This window comes from Phlebotomus papatasi, chromosome 3, assembly GCF_024763615.1.
Source record: "Phlebotomus papatasi isolate M1 chromosome 3, Ppap_2.1, whole genome shotgun sequence".
In the NCBI taxonomy this organism is placed as follows: Eukaryota; Metazoa; Arthropoda; class Insecta; order Diptera; family Psychodidae; genus Phlebotomus; species Phlebotomus papatasi.
This window is the reverse complement of record NC_077224.1, coordinates 79,986,590-80,008,911: the sequence shown is the minus strand read 5'-3', so window position 1 is coordinate 80,008,911 and position 22,322 is coordinate 79,986,590. Positions and strand designations below refer to the sequence as shown.

The window sequence follows — 22,322 nt, the reverse complement described above, 5'->3', positions numbered from 1 at the left end:
ACTATGCCGAAATTTGGCACACTTACCCTACATGTTTCATTTGACGTTTATTCGGTTTCAACGGTTCTTGCACGCCTCTGATGTAGAAAATATTTTAGAAATTCCAGCTTTTGGGTGGGATATGAAAGAGTAACTTTAGAAAGAAATTTTTTAAAAAATTGAAAAGTTTTGAAAATTCGACCGTTGATAGCTGATTTTCGGAACCATTCCTTAAAAACAGACCTTACGGTAGGCAGGATTTCTTCCAGTAGGTTCACCTGAAATCAAAAAACCGAATATACTCTGTTAGAAGATTAGTTAGATCCGTGGATGAACCAAGGATTTAAAAAAAGCAAAATTTGGAATTTTGGCAAAAGTTTTTGTAAAAAAGTATCAATTTTATCCTAGTTTTCAACACATTTTGTATTGTAAAAGTGGTTCTGATTAAAGAAAGTACAAATCCTTCATTCAAACACTAGATAATACTTCTCAAAACAAGTATGCAAAATTTCAGAAAGATCGGTTCAATAGACTCTGAGTAATCTTGACTACCGCATTGTAATGACCAGCGCACAATAACTTTTGTTTGTAAACATGTTTTCAAAATTTCACATGAGAATGAGCGAGATGACTAGATCTAGATCTCATTCACTCTAATTGAAATGTCAAAAATATGTTTATTAAACAAAAGTTATTGTGCGTTGGGCATAAAACGGTATTTTGAGAAAAACGCGTTTTGGCTGCTTCAGAGACGGTTATTTCAAATCTATACATTTTATTGGAAAAATTGACGAAAATATACTTAATGAAATAAAAAGAATAATTTTTTCATAAATAATAAATAATTTGAAAGGTCTCAGCTGAAAATCACATCGTAAATTTTTTTTTGTTCTCAAGAAAATTCTTGTACAATTTATCAAAACATGCAGAATTTTCGGGCGGGAGTATGTTTAATTCTGCTATTTAATCCTTCTCTATAGACAACATACCCTTGCAGTATTTATATATATAAAATATATCATGAAAATTGTGATTATAAATTCTACCAAGTTGATAAATAATTTCAGAGAAAATATTCCAAGTCCATTTTGACAGAACGACATCATGAGGAAAGTGCCGAAAATTCATAAAATTTTCTGTAGAAATTCTGCAGAAAATTCTGTAGAAAATTCTGCAGAATTTTCATACAACGATCGGATCCACATTTAGAACAAAATTCCGCAGAAATTCAGCAGAATTTTCGGCAGTTACATTTTCAAATCTGACGAATTTCTGCAGAATTTGCCGGGTGGGTAAAGGCTTACAACAATATGCGCGCGCGAGCGGAACGCATAACTAAAACTGCTCTACCTCCGAGAGTTTTACTCCGATTGACTTAAAATTTTCAGAAAATATTTTTCAAATGTTATACTATAAAATAAAAAATTTAAAAAGAAAATAGATTTTTTGACTGAGAGACCCATGTAACCCCTTAACCCTTTAAGGACGATTGGAACACCGGTGTCCCATAAGGAAAATAATTTTTCCTGACTACCTAAAGTTATTTTTATTTATTGTACTTTCACGTCAAAGAAGTTCAGGGAAAGTTTTAAATTCTTTTTTGAACAACTTCTCTAAGCCAATCACTATGGTTCATTGTTTTCAATCCATTTCTAAACATATTAAAATGAAGATTTTTTCTAAAATTCTGTTCTGTTTTCAAAAGAGTAAATAATTTTATTTGAGCCTTTAATAGTAATAATAACAATTAAATTAACATTGTTTCGAAACCTTAAATAAGGCAATATTTATAAATGCAATTACAATTAGCAAAATAAAATGTTCTTAATTTCTGAAAACTTGCAAAAGTTAGCTTTTTAGTTGAATATCTGACTGATAATTGTTTTCATTTTGTTCTACGATATTTATAACTTCTACGATATATATTAGTAAATAACTAAATAAATATTAATGTTCATAAAATGAATGAAAACCTAAATGCACTATCTTTATTACTGTATTTACTCTCACTATTTTTCACTATATCTATCTCGAGAGAGCTGAAAGTTTTCATATTGTCGAAAAAATAAATATTTTCATATTTTCATTGTAAAATAAAAATTAAAATTGCCAGGAATCGACTTTACAATAATAATTTTTCTCCGCGTGAGAGCGCTGTTTTCTCCCACGAGTGGCGCTGGCAACTGTTCTTATTTTTTAAACTGCCAAGATTTTACATTTAAAATTCACAAAAGTTTCCTTATTTCGTATTTTACCTACGAAATTGGTAATCTTTGCACAATTTTTTTTTAGAAATAGCCTGTATTAACTAAGGAAAAATGTCCACGCTTCGTATGATCCCAAGTTTCCTAATGACTAAATTTTTCTTATGTTTCTGAATAAATTTGACTCCGTAATTATATTTTTAAAACTGAGGAATTTCCCGTAACTTTTAGAATATGGGCGTGATGGGACATATTTATCGAGAAACATAGGAAAATTTAATCATTACGAAGCTTGCACGGGATTGTACAAAGCATAACCACTTTCCCATATTTTTATTTAATATATATCCTTCTATGTGAAGTCTAAAGTCTCTCATTTGATCACAATATCAACTTTTTCTTTACTCTTTTCAGAGTGTTTTTCTCTACTCTATCTCTCAAAAATATCCGGTTTTTTTTATACACAAACTATAATATGAATGTAAATGTTTTTTCGTTGGTTCTCACTCCGGCAAATGAGAAAGTTGTGCGTCCCTGTGGGATAGTATCGTTTCAAGACAACGAAACAATGCTAGTCAAGTGGGATTTGGTCTTCATCCTATGGATTTTCCCACTCAGCCATATTTTCATAAAATTGCATTAGAGCCTAGAGGGAAATTCTTTGCAAATATGTATTTTTGTGCAGTCTATTTTATAAAAAAATGATTTTCTGACATCAATTTGCATTTCTTCGTCTCTGGAGTTTAATTGAATTCTAAGGAGTTAATCCAACACGGAAAACTAATCAATTTTCCAGCCACTATCGATACTTTGGTGCAAGAGGGAATGAGGAGGACTAAACAAAGCGTTCTCCAGAGATTTCTGGCATTTTGCGATACTCTGCTATCACTAGCCAGCAACATAATTTTCAACTCGATCTCACGATAAAAGCCTTCTGCACATTTTCATTGTGTAAACACTTAACCAAAGTCCTTCTCGCTTGCAGTGAAGTAAATAATAATAAAATTGCACCAAATGCCAAGTCTTTATTCTCACTTTTTGCCATTGAAATTTGGACCATCTGAAAATCGATTTTATTGGACCGTTCCCTCCCACATAGCAGACTCTAAATCTATAGATAATCTTTCCCGTAGCCACAGAAAAGTTCTAAAAGAAAGGAAATGAGTTTAATGGAAAACTTAAAACTCTTTAATTGCCATTGTACAAGGCAGTTAAAATACCAACACCATTGAAAATCTTCTCATTCCACCAACAGCTAAAATTCTTTCTGTATACTACAAACATTCAATTGCAAATTGATATAAACAAATTGTTTTGATTTCGTCGTATTGAGATCTCCAGCTCAATGTTTTATGTAAACCACGATGTTCGTTTTTTTTTTTTGTAAGTCTGAGAGAGCAAATTGGGTTAAAATTGCGCTTCAAAAATGGATAAAGTCTCTCATTCGGATGCTGAATATCATAAATATTCTTTATGGATTTTTTTTCCCGCTGAAAAGTGTTAAAGGCTAAACATATTGGGTTTCAGCTGGAGGATTTGAACTTGTCATGAATGTTTCGTTGGGAATTTATGAAAATGTAAGGAGTAACCCACTTCCATTGAAAAATACATAAAATAGTTCAGTAAAAGCATCAGTTGATATATGGCTTATAAGCTATCATCTAAGTTGTGAATATAATAAAAGCACCAGCTCCAAGAGTTTTTGCGGAGAATCAGTTGATTAGGTTATACAATAATCCGTTTTAGTCAGGCTTTTCCAAAATTCAATCAGAACATTATTTATTACCACGATAATGAGATGATTAAGAGAAAAAAAGATGTAAAAGAATCATTTTCTGCGAGCGAAACATCTCTTAAGCTGTCTTCAGACTAGAGGTTTAGCCCAGTTCCCGAAGGTCTCAAAATCCTAAATGGCAAGAAAATTTATTGCTTTTTGAGAGCCATATAGGTTACTAATCTTTAATAATACAATCCTATGTTAAATTTTTCCAAAAAATCGTAATTGACAAGGAATAAGAGCAGTTAAACCATATGGATAGTCTCAGGTCTGAAGCCCGTATTAGAGAGGAACTAGGCCTTCTCGCAAGCGAGATTTATACCCTAGACAAATGCTCTGGACACACTTACGACTTAAGCCGAGAGACGGATTAACGTGATTATAATCAAATTATTACTTAAACTAAATTCCCATCAGTTTCCCACTAACTAAGCCGTTTATCGGCTTAAACCGAGAGATGGATTAGTCAGAATCTGATGGAAAAGTACCCTGATCATTATTTTGATTAGAATTACATTAAACCGCCTTTCGGCTTTAGTCGTAAGTGTGTTTACGGCTTTATAGACATGCATTAATATAAATGCTAAAGCTTATTATGCATTATTAAGGATGGTATTGTCAGCCCCAAGACTTGTGGAATTATTATTAATCGTATAAAGATATTTTTTTTACAAAGTAGGGTCGAAGAAACACCTCTTCGACAGGGAACCCTATTGATACTTTTGCCAAAATCTTGAATTTTATTTAACCCATTCAGTCGATGTACCAGAAATACTTGAGATAGAATGTTCATATTTTGGGATTAGTTTCCTGCAGATTAATAGATGAATTTTTTGAAAAGAAACAATTTTTACTTATTATGGGTGCACGAGGAGCCCCTGATCAAAGACACGTCTAAACGATCACTGAATTTAAATTCTGTACATTAATTAATTGCAATCTCTATTGATTTAGATAGAGTAACTATCCAAGAAAACAAATTGGCAACTAGAATTCAAATCAGGAACGAGGAAAGAGTCCAATTTTAACAAATTCGACGGGATGTCGTATTTTCCCTTCGCCGTTTTGAGCTAAAATTTTGCATGACCTTCCGCGAAGCAAGAAAACACTAACAATATATATTTTCATCTCTGTCGGACTATTTTTCCTAAGTAATTGAAGAACTAAAGTTACTAAAAATAAATTCCCGACAGCAACTCGGATAAAAATTTGCCAGGAATAAATCATCTAAAATCACTCAATTTGCGTATGATGTATAATACCATGGTAAGGAATGGGTTAAGGTGTATAATAGAATGTAAATAATATGACGTTTTTTCCCTAATCTACATTTTCTGATAAGGATATGTGTTCAAATTTCGTATTCCAAATGGTACAGAGTAGGGTGTCAATAATTCCTGATACGACTTCTTAAATTAAAATATCAATAGGCGTTCCTTTCACCCTAATCATGCTGCAAAGCCGTATATCCCATTGTATATAGTCCATTGTAGACCGTCCAGGAGCGCCTTCCTCGCGATGTGGATGCTTCTTCGGTTCTGACATTCAGATCTTTGCACCAGGCGGGACTCGAACTCACAACTGTGAGAGTTGAGTCAGAGATCTCATCCGCCCCAGACCCAACGGTCTTGCCTATTGCGGCACTGAGATTCTCATGTGGTGTGCATTTAAGTTCATTGAATAAAATTTTAAAATCTTTAATATCAGAACATTTCTCGTGCCCTTAAGGGAGTGCCCCTAATTAGGAGGCCAAACATCGGCTAAAGAAACAACCAAACTTCTTGATGATTTTGTTTATACATATTTAAAGAACTTAAACTAATCGCGGACTAATGAGTAGTTCCCTGGAGCACCTCGTCAAAGCACTCCATAACAGGAGAAATGTACACCTCGTTTTTTTTTCTAAGAAAAAAAATTTAAAAATCCATAAAAAAATTCATATGGTAAGTGTACCAAATACCGGACAGCTTGCAATTCCTGCCACATTTTTTGTTCCTCAAATTTCCATGAATTTTAAGTTTTTGCATACTCTATAGATTATATATCCAAAAAGATAACACAAAAATATCATTTCGACGAGCAAGATAATCTGAAAAAGGCATTGGAAGAATTCTGGAAAGGCAAGGAACTATGAGAATGAAGGTAACCGGAATAGGCCACCCAATTCTATGTCTACATTTTTACTCATTTTAAAATATATTAAGAATGATTTTAGAAAAAAAAATAACCGATAAACTGTCTACAAGGTTCCAAGCAACACCCCTATATTAGATAAAAGATCATTGTATTAATTTTACAAGCCCCTGATCCATTTATACTAGTTACAAGTAAAATAAAATAAAATAAAAACCTCAAAATCTAGTGAACATGTAATAAAAAAGTAAAAAAAAAGTTTTTGTTGCAACAAGTAAGCTCAATTAAAAAAAAAGGAATTCTTCAGAATGATTTGACCGTTTTAGCGTTATTGTGAGATAAAAATGGTCATAATCTAAATTTAGAGTCCTTTCATGAAAGGCATTGCGATACCATTTAATAGAATTCTTCGCAGTCTTTTCGTGCCGGTCAAGAATATTAGCTTTGAGTACTTTTGGGGTGGTATTTAGAAGCAACAGTCACTTAATGCGGATTATAGACACACCCTGATGGCCTATTTTGTGGTTTAGAGATATTTATCATCGTAAAACAAGAAGCCACCCTCCAGCCTAATGGTTTCAATGACAAATTAGCTTTCGAATTTTGCGCTTAACGAGTCATTAAAAGACGATAAAATTGTCATCTTTTGATTGTCTCGTCTCCAGTCCTATAATTTATCTTACTGTTTGCCATTGGGCAATCCAATAAAATTGTTCTCAATTCATTTTAACAATTTCCCACATGCAGATTGTTAATGAACTTCTAACAACCCAGAGAGAAATTAATAAGTGAAACAATGAAGAATTTTTGCTGCATTCATTCTTCCAACATCTCACCCATAACCAAGTCTAAGGGAAAATGAGCATGAGAACTATTTTGCGTGATTATTCTAAGGGGACTGGGGATGGGTAAGGGAGAGCTGGTGATTTTGCTTGGATGGAAAATAAAACAATTACTGACCGGGAGACCTTAATGGGATTTTAGGAATTCATGCAGCGATTCAGTGAAAATGTTCTCATTTTAAGACGAAAGTACAATTTCTCATATCAGAAACATTTTCTTGCAAATTTAATTTCTCTTTGGAATTTGTATTTTATGAATTGATATTCCAATCAGATATGAGAGTTTAATGGCTTTTTATAATTTTCCCATTTTACTGAAATTATAGGACTTCTCTATCAGAAGCTATTCATAAAAATAATTTCAAGCCACACCCCCTTTAGGAGATTTGACTATCAAGTTGATTTAGTTTTGTTTTCCGCAATCAATAGAAAGATATACATAGTTTTGTACCGTCATGTAATATTGATTCGTGTTGATTTCAAAAATAATACAAGAAACTTGCACTTAAAAATATAAACCACGCCCACTACTAAAATTATGAAAGATTTATCGAAATGAACGAATGATGGAATCCTATAGAAGGGTGGCTTTCAATAAAAATAAACAAGATTTTTTTTATCAACGCCCGGTCCAGATTGATTGGAACTTTAGGCCCCTCCTACAGATTCTTTGCGTACAGAAGTAGATCTTGAAAAATTCGAAAATCTATTTGGAGATCCAAAAAACAGACTTTCTTACATTTTAATACTTTGGCAAGGTGGCGGAAGTTACATCCTTTTCGAATTTCGAAGTGATCAAGTGTTAAAATGTGACGGTCTTCACATTGTTGTGAGGAAAAAAACAGAACAACGACGTTTACTGTTCTTGCCCCAGTATTTAATCACTCCATAATCACTGAGTAACTCTTTTGCCAGCTTTTTAATGTGATATTTGATACATTTTCGCCACCTTGTTCGAAAATTTAGTATGAAAATACGAAATTGAATTTGAGTTCTTCGAACATCAACGACTTTTTGTGCAAATAGCGTCCCATTTACCTTTTATCCAAGACACTATTGAAGAATCAAAATCTACTTCTGTTTGGGCTCAATATGCCACTCATATCGCGGAAGTGCGATATATTATTTTTATTGTGGGCGTGGTCTATTGTTATTTTATTGAGGAAATCCTTTAAATACAATGAAATATTTCGACTATTTGACATTAATTTGCTTACAGAAACCAATAATGGTGGATCAAGACAATTGCATGGATTTATTGATCTGGTTTCGATTTATTCAATTATATTCGTATAGGGGAAACTGGGGCAAAACATGTCAAAACGCATATTTAATTCTTTCACGAGCTCTGAGAAAACTTAAACATTTTATAATGAACATATTCTTATAGGAAATTTACTGCTCTACAACATTGCAGAAGACTATTTTCCTCTATCTCGAAAGAAATATGATTTACGAATAATTTTCTAAAAGTTTATTTTGTGGAGATTCTCAAAATTGCGTGGGCAAATTTTGTCAGTCTTCATTTGTGACGTTTTACTCTCGCAAACGTTAAAAATATCAAATAGGCATATTTTCATAGGAAATTTATTCCTTTACAACTTTGTTGAAGATAGTTTTTCTCTATCTTAACGAGAAATATGCTTAAATTGAGCTAATCAGTATGGATATTTCCTGTAAAGGCCTCTACACATTGGGAGTAATTTTCGTCAAAAATCGCTTTTTTGAAGGAAATTGCTTACAGTGCTGTACGTGGACACGTCAAAATTTTGTCAAAAATGCAATTTTTGATGGAAATTGGTCCCAATGTGTAGAGGCCTTAAGCCAAATATTCCAAAAATAGGGCTCAAAATTTCATTATTTTTTATTTTACATAATCCTTCCTCGAATCCCTTAAAACTTTGTAAGTTTAAGGTTCATGAAGGCTATCTGTTATAAAAATTTCAAATTATAAAGATGGCAGAATAGCAGCCTGAGGCTGCTATTCTGCCATCTTTATAATTTTGTAAGATTTTGCGGAATTTGTAATTCTTGTTAGAGTTAATCCAAGGTTGAGCAATTCTGCCGCCAAGAAATTTTATAGCAAAAATCCAACAAGATATAAAAAATTTGGAGACTTGTCGTGCAGCATCATCTGCGGAATTATTTGACACTGTATGTTTATTAGTGGTTTATTATTTTTCACGAAAAAAGCATTAAAATATCTTTAAAGGTAATTATATTCAATTCAACCTTGACAAAACTTTTACTTTACAAAATTTAAAAGGACCTCTAAATTTTTCTTGGATCGTACAAGAAAATGTGTGGAAATGTCAAAGAATTTTTGGATGAATTGAAAAATTCTTGGATGTAAAATATGGTAATTTGAAAATTTTGTTGGAGACTTTATAACAAGATCTAAAATATTTGGAGAGTACTAATATTTCAGAACTTTATATTTTTTCTGTGAGAATACCAAATTTCTTGGATCTTGCTCAGTTACAAAATTATAAAGATGGCAGAATAGCAGCCTCAGTCTCTTTTATTTTAGAAAATAGTAAATATATTCCTTTTGACAAATTTTGCCCCAGTCTCCCCTACCACTAAACAGGTTCCAAATCAGGTCATAAAATCCGTGCAATTGTCTCACAAACATTGAATTGACCAAATTTTACCAAACATGTTAGACTAAGTGTCTGCCTTTGACTGAAGTTTTTTTAAGCCCCGTCCACAAAGAAAAATTTGCAATAGTATCATTGAAAGTGTGCTGATTTTTCTATATCAAATATTACAAATTCAAAGTTCACATTTTAAACACTTATACGAGCTTCAGACTTAAGGCTTAGCCATATGGCTTAACTGCTCTAATTTCTAATCAATTACCATTTTTGGAAAAAAAAAATTAGGATTGGATTATTAAAGAGGAGCAACCTATTAGGTTCTCAAAAAGCAATAAAATTGCACGCTATTTAGGATTTTGAGACCTTCGAGAACTAGGCTAAACCTCTAGTCTGAAGACCGTTTTAATGATACAAAAGTTCTAGGTTCAAATCCCATTTAGGTTATTGGTAATTGTCTGCTATCATAGGTGTTCAAATTGGCATCCAGTGAGCTTTACACATTTTATTATTTTTAGTTTACTCACGGGAAGTTATATCATTATTTTTATTATAGCTTCATACGGGGCGTGACCTATATTTTCCTTGTAAAAAAAAATTGACTTTAATATTTATCCAATCTTCTATTGCACATTCCGAAAATTCCAATCACACAGAACCAATTTCTCTCAGTCAGGGCAAGAAGAAAATATTGCCGATATCGCCTAAAATATAAATCATCTTTCTGTGGATGTCATCACTCATCATCCTTACCACTCTTCCCTCCCGGGGTCGACTTCTTGTGCATTTTGTGATGCTTTCTAACGTATCCTTTAAAATTGCCTGAACATGGAGCCGCTTCAATTCTCATCCAATTGAGGTTTAATCTGATTTATGGATGAAAGTGAGATAAAACAATTCAGTAGATTGAAATTTATTGCAAAATGCACTGAGAGGCATTTTTTCCAATGTCACACGAAGGCAGAACACATGAAATTAAATTAAATTGAATGGGACAAAACATTATTGAGTTGGGTCAGCAAATTTATTTATCAATTAAAACTTTTTAGCCAGAAGTTCTGACTGACTCAAATGAGAAGTTGATCAGCAGTTAAGTGGATTTTACAAAAGAACACTGAGCATAGAGGAAAAATCCATTAGTGTTGGGTGGGACAGAAGTAGCGGGAGTGCTAAAGGAAAAGTTACAAGAGCATATTAGATGTGAGAATATATTTTTGATGACATACCCCATAATACTGGAGCAGTGAAGAAATTTTTCATACAACCTCCACGAAGCAACAAGTGAAAATGTGCAAAATTTCTGTGATATTTACTTCAGTAGTACTCATAACTTGGATATTCTTCAGTAGACACGTCACAGGTAAGAAAATATGACACAAGACATTTTTCTATCACATTCAATGGCACTTCTTGGAAGAGACAATGACTGTATGTGGCGTCCAAGTGAATGCAATTCGCACAGAACTTCCATGTCCAAGCACCTCAATGATCACAGTATTTGTACTAAATTCAGATGAGATTTCATCAATATTTAAAATCTATCGGATTTAAGGTGTGACTCATCCCACTTTTGAGGCTGTGGACTTTTTAAATTTTCACAATAACTCAGCGAATCTGACAAATCTTCCCCACCTTTTCATTGTCGTAAAGCGAGAAGTTTAAGTAATTCGCTGGGGAAATACACTACTAATATGTTAACACATGAGACATACTAAGAAACATTCTACCAGACACAATATCAAATGAGTGGGTGTTTTTTTTTTAAACAAGCTTGTTTCTATAATTGCATAATTGCACTGGATGTGCCAATTAAATGGTTCACTTTTATTATTTGTACTCCAATCACACAAAGTGAATCCCTTGAGTGTGATTTAGCTCAATTAATTTACTCCGATTTAAATCGTGCAAAAGAGACGAACCAATTATTCTGCTGAATTTGTTGAAAGTGAAATTCCATTGAGAAGTATCACTAGGTCAGACGAGAATTTATGTTTTTGTGATAACGGCTTACAGTCTGCATACAAATTTATTTACTTTAATTTTTATATCGTTACACCACTTGGTATTTTATCTACATTTTAGAACTAATTTCTGGATATGGTTAGGGATTACAAAAAGTCAAAGATTCTGTAAAACCTTACCATCTAATTTGTGAGTAGGGCCCTAAAGCAGTCTTTAGACTAGATATTTAGTCCAGTTGCCGAAGGTCTCAAAATACTAAATAGTGTCCAATTGTCAACTCGTGATTGATAAAAAAAAAGTTAGAGTAATTAAGCTATATGGCTAAGCCTTATACGGGCTTCAGACCTAAGGCTTATGCCCTAGACGCACTTACGACTTAAGCCGAGAGACGACTTAGTTGATAATGATGGAAATGTAGTATAATCATTATTTCTAATATAATTACGCTAAGTCGTCTCTCGGCTAATCCTCAGGTCTGTCAAGACCCTTACACGGGCTTCAGACCTAAGGCTTAGCCATATGGCTTAACTGCTCTAATTTTTTTTTATCAATAACGATTTTCTAGAAAAATCTACCTCAGAATTGGATTATTAAAGATAAATGACCTATTAAGTTCTCAAAAAACAATAAAATTTCTCGCTATCTAAGATTTTGATACCTCCGGGAACTGGGCTAAGCCTCTAACACCGCTTTAGCCATATGGCTTAACTTCTTTATTTTCTCATCAATCAAGAATTTTTGGAATAATTGGGACTTAAGATTGGACTATTAAGAGAAAATGATCAATTACATTCTGAAAAACCAATAAAATTAACTGCCATTTAGGATTTTGAAACCTTCAGGAACTGAGCTAAACCTCTAGTCTGAAGACCGCTTTAGGGCTGAAGTTCGTATAAATGTCCATTCTACGAAGAAGTTGACTGCAACCCCTTGGGGGGACATGTCCCAGTCAAAATACCGTAAGACGAAATCCCAAATAGGCCATAAAATCTCGAAAAGCCAAAATCCTGAATAGTCAACATCCCGAATGGGTCAAAATACCGAATAGCCAAAAGAGTAAATGGGTCAAAACAAGGAAAAGTCAAAATAAGGAATAGGTCGCAACCTCACAATCCCATTCATTGGCTAATTGAAGCAGAAGAAAGTTTTCTGTGTTTTGGGAAATCAGAAATTAAGGGCTTTTCTGAGTGCCAGTAAATGCTAATCCCCATTTGTGTCGGGAGCTAAGTTGGGTACAAACGAGCTTAGTCGTTTCTGGACTTTATATGTGTCCAGCACATAAGATGCGCAGAGCACCGAAAGCTCTGGGAAGAAATGACTTTTATTTGGCATTTTTTCTCTTATGTTTTTTTTTAAGAAATTAAGGTCTATCATAATGTAATAGATACTAAATTGGTTTATGGAGATAAAATTTATTTACGATAACGTCCAGTATTATTTAAAAATAGGAAAAAACGCTCAATTATAAAGGTACCCCATTTTAAAGGTGCCACACTTTACCCTGCTGTCTTCAGACCTTTGACTTAAAATGTAGTATTGGTAATAATTTCTCTGGAGACTTTCAGAATTCAGTAATCCCTTTTGTTATTTAGAAATTAAGGCATTTCGCAACATGGCTAACCTCTAGTCTGAAGACCTAAGCGATATTTCTGAGCCTTCACTATTTTTCCTTTTGTGTCATTGCCCTACGTTGGTTTTCCCAAGCACTTTGATATGAGTTACAGTCCCAAAGAAGTTGTTAAAAAATTGTTTAAAAAGTATTTTAGTAAAATTGAATTGGTATGTAACAGTCCCTGACAAAAGTCCCATCCAGGATCGAAACATTGACAAAATAAAATTAAATTGAAGAACAAAGGTTTAGAGTTTAGATCGAATTTCCTACTTTGAATTCAGCTAATGGTGCATAATGGTTGAAATACAGCACTAAATTTTAAGACCATTCAATAAAATTGAAATTTAACTATAATAAAGTTGAAAAATAGGCAGACAGAATGATTAAACTTTGATTTGGAAAACTCAAAATTTCGATTTTTCGGTCATAAGTATATGGTCAAAATGTTCAAGCGGGATACCTCCAAAACATGTCCGAAAACAAAAAAAATCGTTGGAGTCGTCTTCAAAATAAGCTAAAAGAAACATGGTTCTTTGGAGGGGTAGGAGAGGTTGGGGAAATGAGGGTAAACCTTGCTTCTTGATCGGTAACGTTTATTAGGGGGCTACCGAAGACTATAAGTTGATATCCTGTACAGTATGACCTCTGACCCAGTGAAAAGTGGAACTTCGTCACGCTGTTTGTCCGTCTCTCCGTCTGCCCATCTGTCCGTCCTGCTATCTCCAGATCTAGAGGCTAAACGGTGAGAGATAGTCTTGGGACCTTCAGGAGACCCGTTAATAAGTCGACCCAAAGATCGTTAACATGACCCTCATTTTCTTTTTTGGAATTGCTTAAAACCGCATCGTGCGATTTAACTCATTATGCAAGCGGACATTTCGTCTTGATATGAAAATCCCGTTCAATTATTTCTTATAATGGTTTTTCAAGGTCATAAAACTGAACCGATTCCAATCGGTTCTGAGCCGGTAATGAAATGGTTTATAACCGTTAATTAATTTTTACCCGAAATTCAATTTATATTACTAATAATAATAATAATAATAATTGTGGCACAACGTTCCATAGAGGAACTAGGCCTTCCCAAACGGGGAGTTCGGGACATCCATTTTTTTTCTTATAAAGGGATCGGGTTGTCAGTCCCATGCCCCGTGAAATCAAGTGCAGTGAAGCTCACTGGATTGAATCTGAACACCTTTAATGCCAGAAATATTCCTGGTGACCTAAAGGGGATTCGAACCTGGGACACTTGCATCATAGAGCGAGTGCTCTACCACTCGACGCATTGAGTGCTCAATTATATTACCTTTCAAGTGTATTTTGGGCAATGTTTGAGTGATTTATAAATCGGTGAGAACCGCTAAACGGTAAATGATGCGAAAGTATTTTTGAGGTATATCATCTAAAAGCCTGGATGGCAAACCCTGGGGCGCTTTGCCACCTCTTTTAAATCCAAATTTGGTTCAGCAGAATAATTTTTTCCTATTTTACTTAGAATATATTCATCATAATTAAATAAAGTGTTTTAAATTACAAAAGGAAATCCATCTAAATTAGAGAAAGTTTCTGCATTAGAACATCAGTACAAAGGATTACAATGAAACTTTTTATGGTGGATCAGAGCACAAAATCTCCGTCCACAAAGAATTTGTAAAAGAAAATTTTAAATTATGATATAGAGTCCCTTCCTGGCTCTTGGAACTTTCAAGTGCAAAGTTCACAAATAATATCTCTGTGGCAACTTGGGGAAAATGTCTGAATAGGAAGACATTATTCTTATGCACCTTTTGTTCAATTTCCTGCTGAAAGTTCTCAATCACGTCTTGGATGTCCTAATCTCTGCATTAACTTTGGAAAATTTACAATGAAAGTATATAATCGCAATAATCCCTCAGGCACTCGATGGAAATTCTCTAAAAATCAAACATTCTGCACAGAGAAGCAATCTAAAAAATTTCTATGCATCGCGTGAAATAATGCTTGATTGATGGGAAGCACATGCGAGGTAGTATTATTAAACTATCACTATTGGATTTTCCTAACAAATTTAGATTCTTCTCTGAGAGTGTCATGTAGAATTAATTTTATGCGACAATGCTTGCCTTTTTCTCAATTTCAATTTTTCCAATTTTTCATTATGCTCGAATAGTGGAAAATATTTAATAAACTGGAGGAATCTATCTTTTGAGTATCGCTAATAAATCAAATGAATTTCACACGTACTCTTGCTATTGTTCTCTTTCAGGTATGAGCAATAAATTAGTGGAAGTTCTCATTTCACGTTTTATCCATGCGCAGCCCATAAGACTGGGTAAATACTGCTTCCCTTGGCATATTTCAGCGCGATAATTATTTATAAATAATAATTGTTAGTAAAGGATATAAATGCAAGAGGACAAAACTTTTTATGTTACATAATTTGATTGGTTTGCATCAAGATGAACATTTTTTAAAAATCAATAACTTCCACCTCAGTGAATTAAAATAATTGAAAAAGTTGAAAAAGGTGCAAACTATATAGAATATCCATATCAATTTACAAGTACAATAATTCTACAATTTTTTCATGTTATTTGTTTTGTTTGGCGATAAAAAATATTCCCTGTAGAACAATTTCACAATGACTGAGATAGCGAGATACACAGCAAGATAAAATTTTGCTCTATGAAATGAATAAATTTTGAAAGTGAAACATAAATTTACAGAAGAGATGAATGTTATGCTCTTCTGTTGGACACTAGAATGCAGCTTATTCAGGACTTTATTCACAATTCTTGAAATTATTTCACTTTTTCCACAATGCATAAACAAATTTATATCCGCATAGTAATATTTTAATAATTAATAAAAAACCGCATTTGTGCAAATGTTAGAATTAATAGGAATTTTATGCTGTCATTCAGTAATTCTTATTATATCACAAAAACCCATTTGTGAATTTCATTTCCGAAGCAGAAATTGTCTGTTAAAAGTTTCACTTAAATTTTCAATGTGAACTTTCTCAATAGAACCATGGACCAGATTCTAATAAATTATTCGGTAGCGGAAGCGAGACTTTCAGTGACTCAATTTTTAAAAGTATCTCGTATGTTCATTTTCAACTTTTCTCTCTGATACATTTCTGCTATCACGAGGGAAAATCATATGATTAAAATGAACAAAATTTAAAGAAAACTTTGCGAAACTTTAAAAAAGGTTTTTACATCACTTGAACTTTCTATAGGGGAAGGTTGGGAAATTTCACGTAGGTCTTAGGTTTCTCACACACTTTGGCTTCGAACATTTCATATTTTTCCTATAATACTTTAATAAATCTGACCAATTTCAGGAAATGTGTGATAGATTCATTGAAAGGAATATAGAAAAAATATGAAACATTCAAAGCCAGAGTGTGTGCGAAGCCTGAAAGCCTTCCCCTAGATGTTTTCACGACTTTTTGAGAAATAAGTATGAGTTCGTGTATATTAAATTATGAAAATTATGGCTTTTTTTGAAGCCATGCACATATAGGGTGAGGTGGGGCTACTTTGAGTTGTGGGGCTACATTGATATATTATATTTTTGCCAATTTTAAATGAAGCTGATCTTTACAAATATTTTATTTAAATCCACAATTGTTTCGTCTATTCAAATTACATAATGTTAAAACACAGTTTCATTTAAAAATATGCGAAAATATCCTAAGGAAAGAGCACCAGCGACCGGAAGTGTTCCTCGGATCGTCAGGTTGTTACTGTATTATTGCTCCAAATGAAATGAATTTTTAAAAATTATTAGCCACTCTTTACCATTTAACTCTAGCAAGGATGCACTGCATTGGCTCAGATTCATTTCTGTAAAACCAATTTTCCGTGAAACACCTGATCAAATTCGTGACGATCCCAGGTACAGGGTGCAAGTTGACAATTACACCTATTTTTATTAATTTATTGTAAAAATTAAGAATTCAAGTGCACAGATATATTTAAATGAATCACTAATATACCAATTATCAATCACAAAAATTCCAAATAATGTTTTCAGGCTTACATTTTAAACTAAATATCGAGCATGTCTCTTAACATTCCGATACGGGGTGGTCTTCCCTTATAATAATGTTAAATTCGCGAACAACTTGGTGGCGCTGGAGGTTTGAAATATAAAAAAAAATAACCACAAAAAATTTTAATTTTGCATTATACAGAGGGTATTTGTTGGATATACAGATTTATCCTCCAAAAAACTAACGAAAACCTAAATTGGAATCTTAACCCTTTAAGGACGAGTGGGACACCGGTGTCCCAAAAAAACCGTTTTTAATAGAAAGTTATTTTGATCTCTAAATAATCGGGAAAATGGTTTTTGTTTTTGGGACACCGGTGTCCTACTCGTCCTTAAAGGGTTAAGGCTTCGTAATTACTAAAATTGTAAGCATAACCTCTAAAATCGATTCAGCTTATTTTTTGCGTAGTGCTTAATTTGTAACCTTAAAGCGGTCTTCAGACTAGAGATTTCGCCCAGTCCTCGGATGTTTCAAAAACCGAAATATCAAACAATTTTATTGATTTTATAAAATGTAATAGGCAATTTTTTATTAATAATCCGATCCTAAGTCAATTTTTTTCAAAACATCTTAATTGATAAGAAATTAGAGTAGTTAAGCCATACGGCTAAATCATAGGTCTGGAGCCTATATAAGTCGCTTCTTGAAAGCATGTAGATTTTTAAATCAGCTTATTTAATAAAAATAATAATAGTAAAAAGGGGTGGCAAAGCGTCCGAAGTTTTACAAGCTGCTCGAACTCCCGAGAAGGAGCTCTGCCTTCTAATCTTTCTTTGAAATTTTTTGGGTATATCATAAAATTAATATCGATTTAAATTGTGTATAAATCATAACGAAATTGAAAATAGTTCAAGAAGAGGGTATTTTAAAAAGATGGTATTTTAAAAACTCATAGGGTAAGTGTGCCAAATTTCGGCATAGTTGCATATAAGCACCGCAGTCCTAAGTTTGAAATGCAATATTTTTAATTCATATTGATATTTTTTGTTACTTCCTTTTCGGGAGGGTTGTGTGGAACCTTGAAAACTAATTTATCATCATTGTTTTCTTTAAATCACTTGCTAAAATATTCAAAAATTAATAAAAATATGGACATTGCTTTGGGTAGTATTCCGGCCACTTTGAATGAAATTCCGGCCACCTTTTTTCTGACCACATTTTGTTACGCAACGGATAGAAAATTTCAAAATGTCAAACGGAACGAGTTTAATATTTAGTTTTATACGTTTATATAACACACAAGCCCTAAGATCTTCCGCGTAATTTGTCCTGAAGACCTGAAGAGTAGCATCTCAAATTTACGCGCAGATTCTGGTAGCAATTTGCCCTACCTGAACTCTTCCAAGGCCTTTTCCACATCATCTTTTTCATAGAAGCGATGGTTTTTTCACTGGACATTGTAGAACTCGGAAATTGAAAAAAAAACATAAAATTAATAAGAAATTTAGGAAAGCAAAACATGTTGCCGGAATAGGCAACACTCCCACACCGGAAAGGCGCTCACAAAATATATACTTTTTTACGCGAAATACAGGATCCAGCTGGGAAATTTTGCCCAAAATTTAAAGATTGATTCACTATTAACATAAACAGAAACAATCTTTAAAGAAAACTAATCAATTTTCATGAAAAACACCGAAGGAAAACCTTCTGCACTTCACCACAAATCACAAGACTGCTAGAAACACAATCGATCTGTCACATTTTTTGTAAGACTCTTTCCAAACTGAGTTTTTACAATGCAATTTAAATTCAAATTGTACCTAAAATTTAACGGTCTTTATGTTAATACATCCTAAAATGAATAAATATTTAAAAGCAAAATGAATTCATTGACTATTCGAATATTACATACATAATTTTAATTTATTTATTTGCATGGAAAAAATTACACTCAATGTGGCCGAAATTAGAAGCTGGCCGAAATTTGGCACACTTCCCCTAAGTATTTTAATTAATTATTTGACCAAATGGAATGAGTGAAAATTAAGCCCTTTTGCCCTTTAATAATTCAGGATAGTGATTTAACCTTTATTATTATTAATCGTATCGAGATATATTTTTTACAATGTAACATACGGGAAAGCGCGGTAACTTCGCACGACGCAAGCTTCGAACAACACAATCTTTTCTCTATGTTCCTAATAGATTTGACCCATGCCTCTTTTCAGGAAATTTGAAGTACTGAACTGGCTATTAAAATATGATATTATAATGGGTCAAATTCATTAAGAACATATTGAAAAAAAATTAATTGTTTAAAGCTTAAGATATCCGAAGGTACCCCGCTTTCCTTTGATGTAATTTGTTTACTGGATGCCTAATAAATTTATGTACTTATTTTGTTTAGTACAATTTACAATTTCCTGTGAAAAACTTGCCTTTTCAATGGATGCAGGATTGGTATAACCGATAATCCAATCGAACCCAGACATCGTCTGCTTAGCTCCCGGGGCCTTAATGGTTTTTACGTTACAACAAAAGCCCTATGTCAATGTGTTTCAAATAATAAATTATAATTGCATTATTATGATACCAAACCATTTAAATAAAAAAAATGGTATAAGTATGAAAGGGAGAACAGCGAGAATGAGAATTCATTGAGTTTCAACTTTTCACTTCTCTTTGACATTATGATAATTTCAGAACAAACGTCCATCATTTTTTTCCAAAACACAATGAGACATAATCGTATCTAATTTTCTGATAAATTTCTCATTGTATGTTTTTTTTAAATATTCACTCGAAGCATACACATATCTCACTGGTTAAAAAAATAACTTTTATCTGAAATGCTGTCTCAATTGTTAAACTAAAATGAGATTACAACTTTCGTGGGTTTTCTTTCGGGTACGGAAGTAGGGAGTAAGTCGATATAGACTGTTTCCTCTGCAATCCGTTGGAAGAATTTTAAATGTAGTGGGGGGGTCACGATAATTGCCACTGTTCAACAATACTACAAAAGTAATCTTCATTGAGAAAGTCTTGTTTTGACTCCATGCCACTCTCTTTTAGAGATTAGGTCGTTGTGAGGGCGTGCAAGAGGGAGTTCATTGACAATGAGAAAAAAGTATGGTCGACGGAAGTTTATGCTCTTGTCTCTTTTGGATAAGGAAAAGCCACACGCAATTAATACAACACAATAACACAACGCTTTTCTTTTTTACACTTTCAGCCCAGATTCTTGATGATGAGAATGATTTGACCAACTTTGAAATGAGCATTCAATTTGAGGCTCCGCTAATTGAGCCTCATGATGAAGATGTTACATTGGATGTTGGATCAAATTTTACACTGAGATGTTCATCAAAATATCCAGTCACATGGACAACACTGCACGATCCAGATCCCACCTCATTCATCATAACCTCATTGCCAGCACCCATTCCAGATCGTCCTTACGGAAGCACTATCAAGCTCATAAACGTTAACTTCAATCACGTGGGATATTACTATTGTCTGCGAGAAGAGACCAAGCAGCTTTTGGTACCTGGACAAGAATCTGAATATCTAGATAATCCATATCACAGTTCAAAGATTTATGTATTTGTTGATGGTGAGTGGGATCTTCTTCATTCAATTAACTTGACGAAGCTATTTAAACTAGCGATCTTAGTGGTCTTTTACGAAAATCTATCATTTTCGCTAAAAATATTGCTGAATTAAATAGCTCCTTAATTTTTGTCAATGAGAGAATTATTTTCAAAGCTGAATTAGTATTCTAAGCAGTAAATAAGTAGGGTAATGGTGCTATTCCAATGAAAAAGTGACCATGTTTTTTTTAGCACATTACTGTTCTCAAGTACTAAGAAAGACCATGTCTGTTCCCAAATGTCATTTCAAGGAAAATAATGAGTAGAGAATATTATGGCTGCACACCGACTTTTCACGACTCACTGAGAATGAGAATTCACGGGAAAACTCATGGAAAACCCGCGGTTGAGTCTAAAGTTGCCAACTCTCGGCTATCCAACTGCATCATGCCACCAAGCGAACATGATAGGTTACTCCACACTGACTGAATATCAGATGGCATTGTGATCGGATGGAAGCTTGCTCGAAGGGAATATTGAAATTGGGATTCCGGTTAAACTTTTCTATGTGTCGGTTCCGGTCATAACTATTTGGTGATTTTGAAACACGACGAGGACTGGGGAAAATATGAAGTTTTTGTGGAGAGAGAAGAGCCTTACATCTTGTCAATCATGATAAAAAAAATGTAGAAAATACTATGAAAGTGAAAACATTAAATTAATCTTGTCGATTTCCCAACCGAAATCCGAATTCGAATATTCCCGGTGAGCAAACTTTCACCCGATCACAATTCCATCTGATATTAATTGAAATAACGTTTAGGAACAGTCATGCTCTTTTTAGTACTTAAGAACAGTAATGTGCTAAAAAAACATGCTCATTTTTTCATTGGAATAGGACCATAAAGCGCCCTACCTTCAGACGACTGAAGCTTCGGACAACTCAATTTTTTCTGCGTTCCTAATGGATTTAATCTGCAAATCTTTTAAAAAGAATTTGAGCTATTTGACTATAATGGATTAAATTCTTTTAATCCGTTAATTAACGCTTTCCCCTGCTAAAAGCTATGGTCGAAATGTGGAATCCCATAAGAGTATGAGTAAGTTTTTCACGCATAAATTCAACAAGCTTTCCTTTAAGGACAATTTATTTGAGACACCGGTGACCCAAAAATGAAATTTTCTTTTTTCCTGAAATTTTCTCTCGTCCTTAAAGGGTTAAGATAAGAAGCTATTCAACACTGCGATTTTTATTGTAAAAAAGATGTGCGATTTAACTTTCTTCTTAGCACTTAGAACTCAGAAAGAATTCTGCTTATTCAATGAAATAACTTGGTTTAACCGTACCTACATGAAATTGTCTCGGTTAATTTCGAACATTAAAACTGAGTTCTCGCACAAAATTGTAATAATTTATAAAATACCGTTACCAATAATTTTTAAAGAATTTAATTTATTGAAGCAGAAATACTAAAACTTCGTTGCTTTGATAATCCTCACAAAAAAAAAAGAAGAACTGTCAATTTTGACAATAATGTCGTCTTGATACTTCGAAATACTCAGAGTAAATCACAAGTCTTTCTTTGATTTTCGAAATGGATATTGAAATCTTTTTTACTTAGAAAAACTACGGCTGAGACA

General features: G+C 33.4%; 1 protein-coding gene across 21 annotated transcripts in view; it reads left to right on the top strand.

Moving 5' to 3' along the window:
* Positions 1-22,322, top strand: part of LOC129805932 (platelet-derived growth factor receptor alpha) — a 50,426-nt gene that overhangs the window by 1,923 nt on the left and 26,181 nt on the right. For 6 of the 21 annotated variants that reach the window (XM_055854201.1, XM_055854189.1, XM_055854202.1 and 3 more), the window contains exons 2-3: positions 10,582-10,892; positions 20,324-20,704. In XM_055854201.1, coding sequence (XP_055710176.1) covers positions 10,820-10,892; positions 20,324-20,704 — 454 coding nt within the window. In that variant the 5' untranslated portion in view covers positions 10,582-10,819. Of the gene's footprint in view, positions 1-10,581; positions 10,893-20,323; positions 20,705-22,322 lie in introns of those variants that run through there. The other 15 variants (XM_055854204.1, XM_055854198.1, XM_055854191.1 and 12 more) reach the window with 6 other exon arrangements.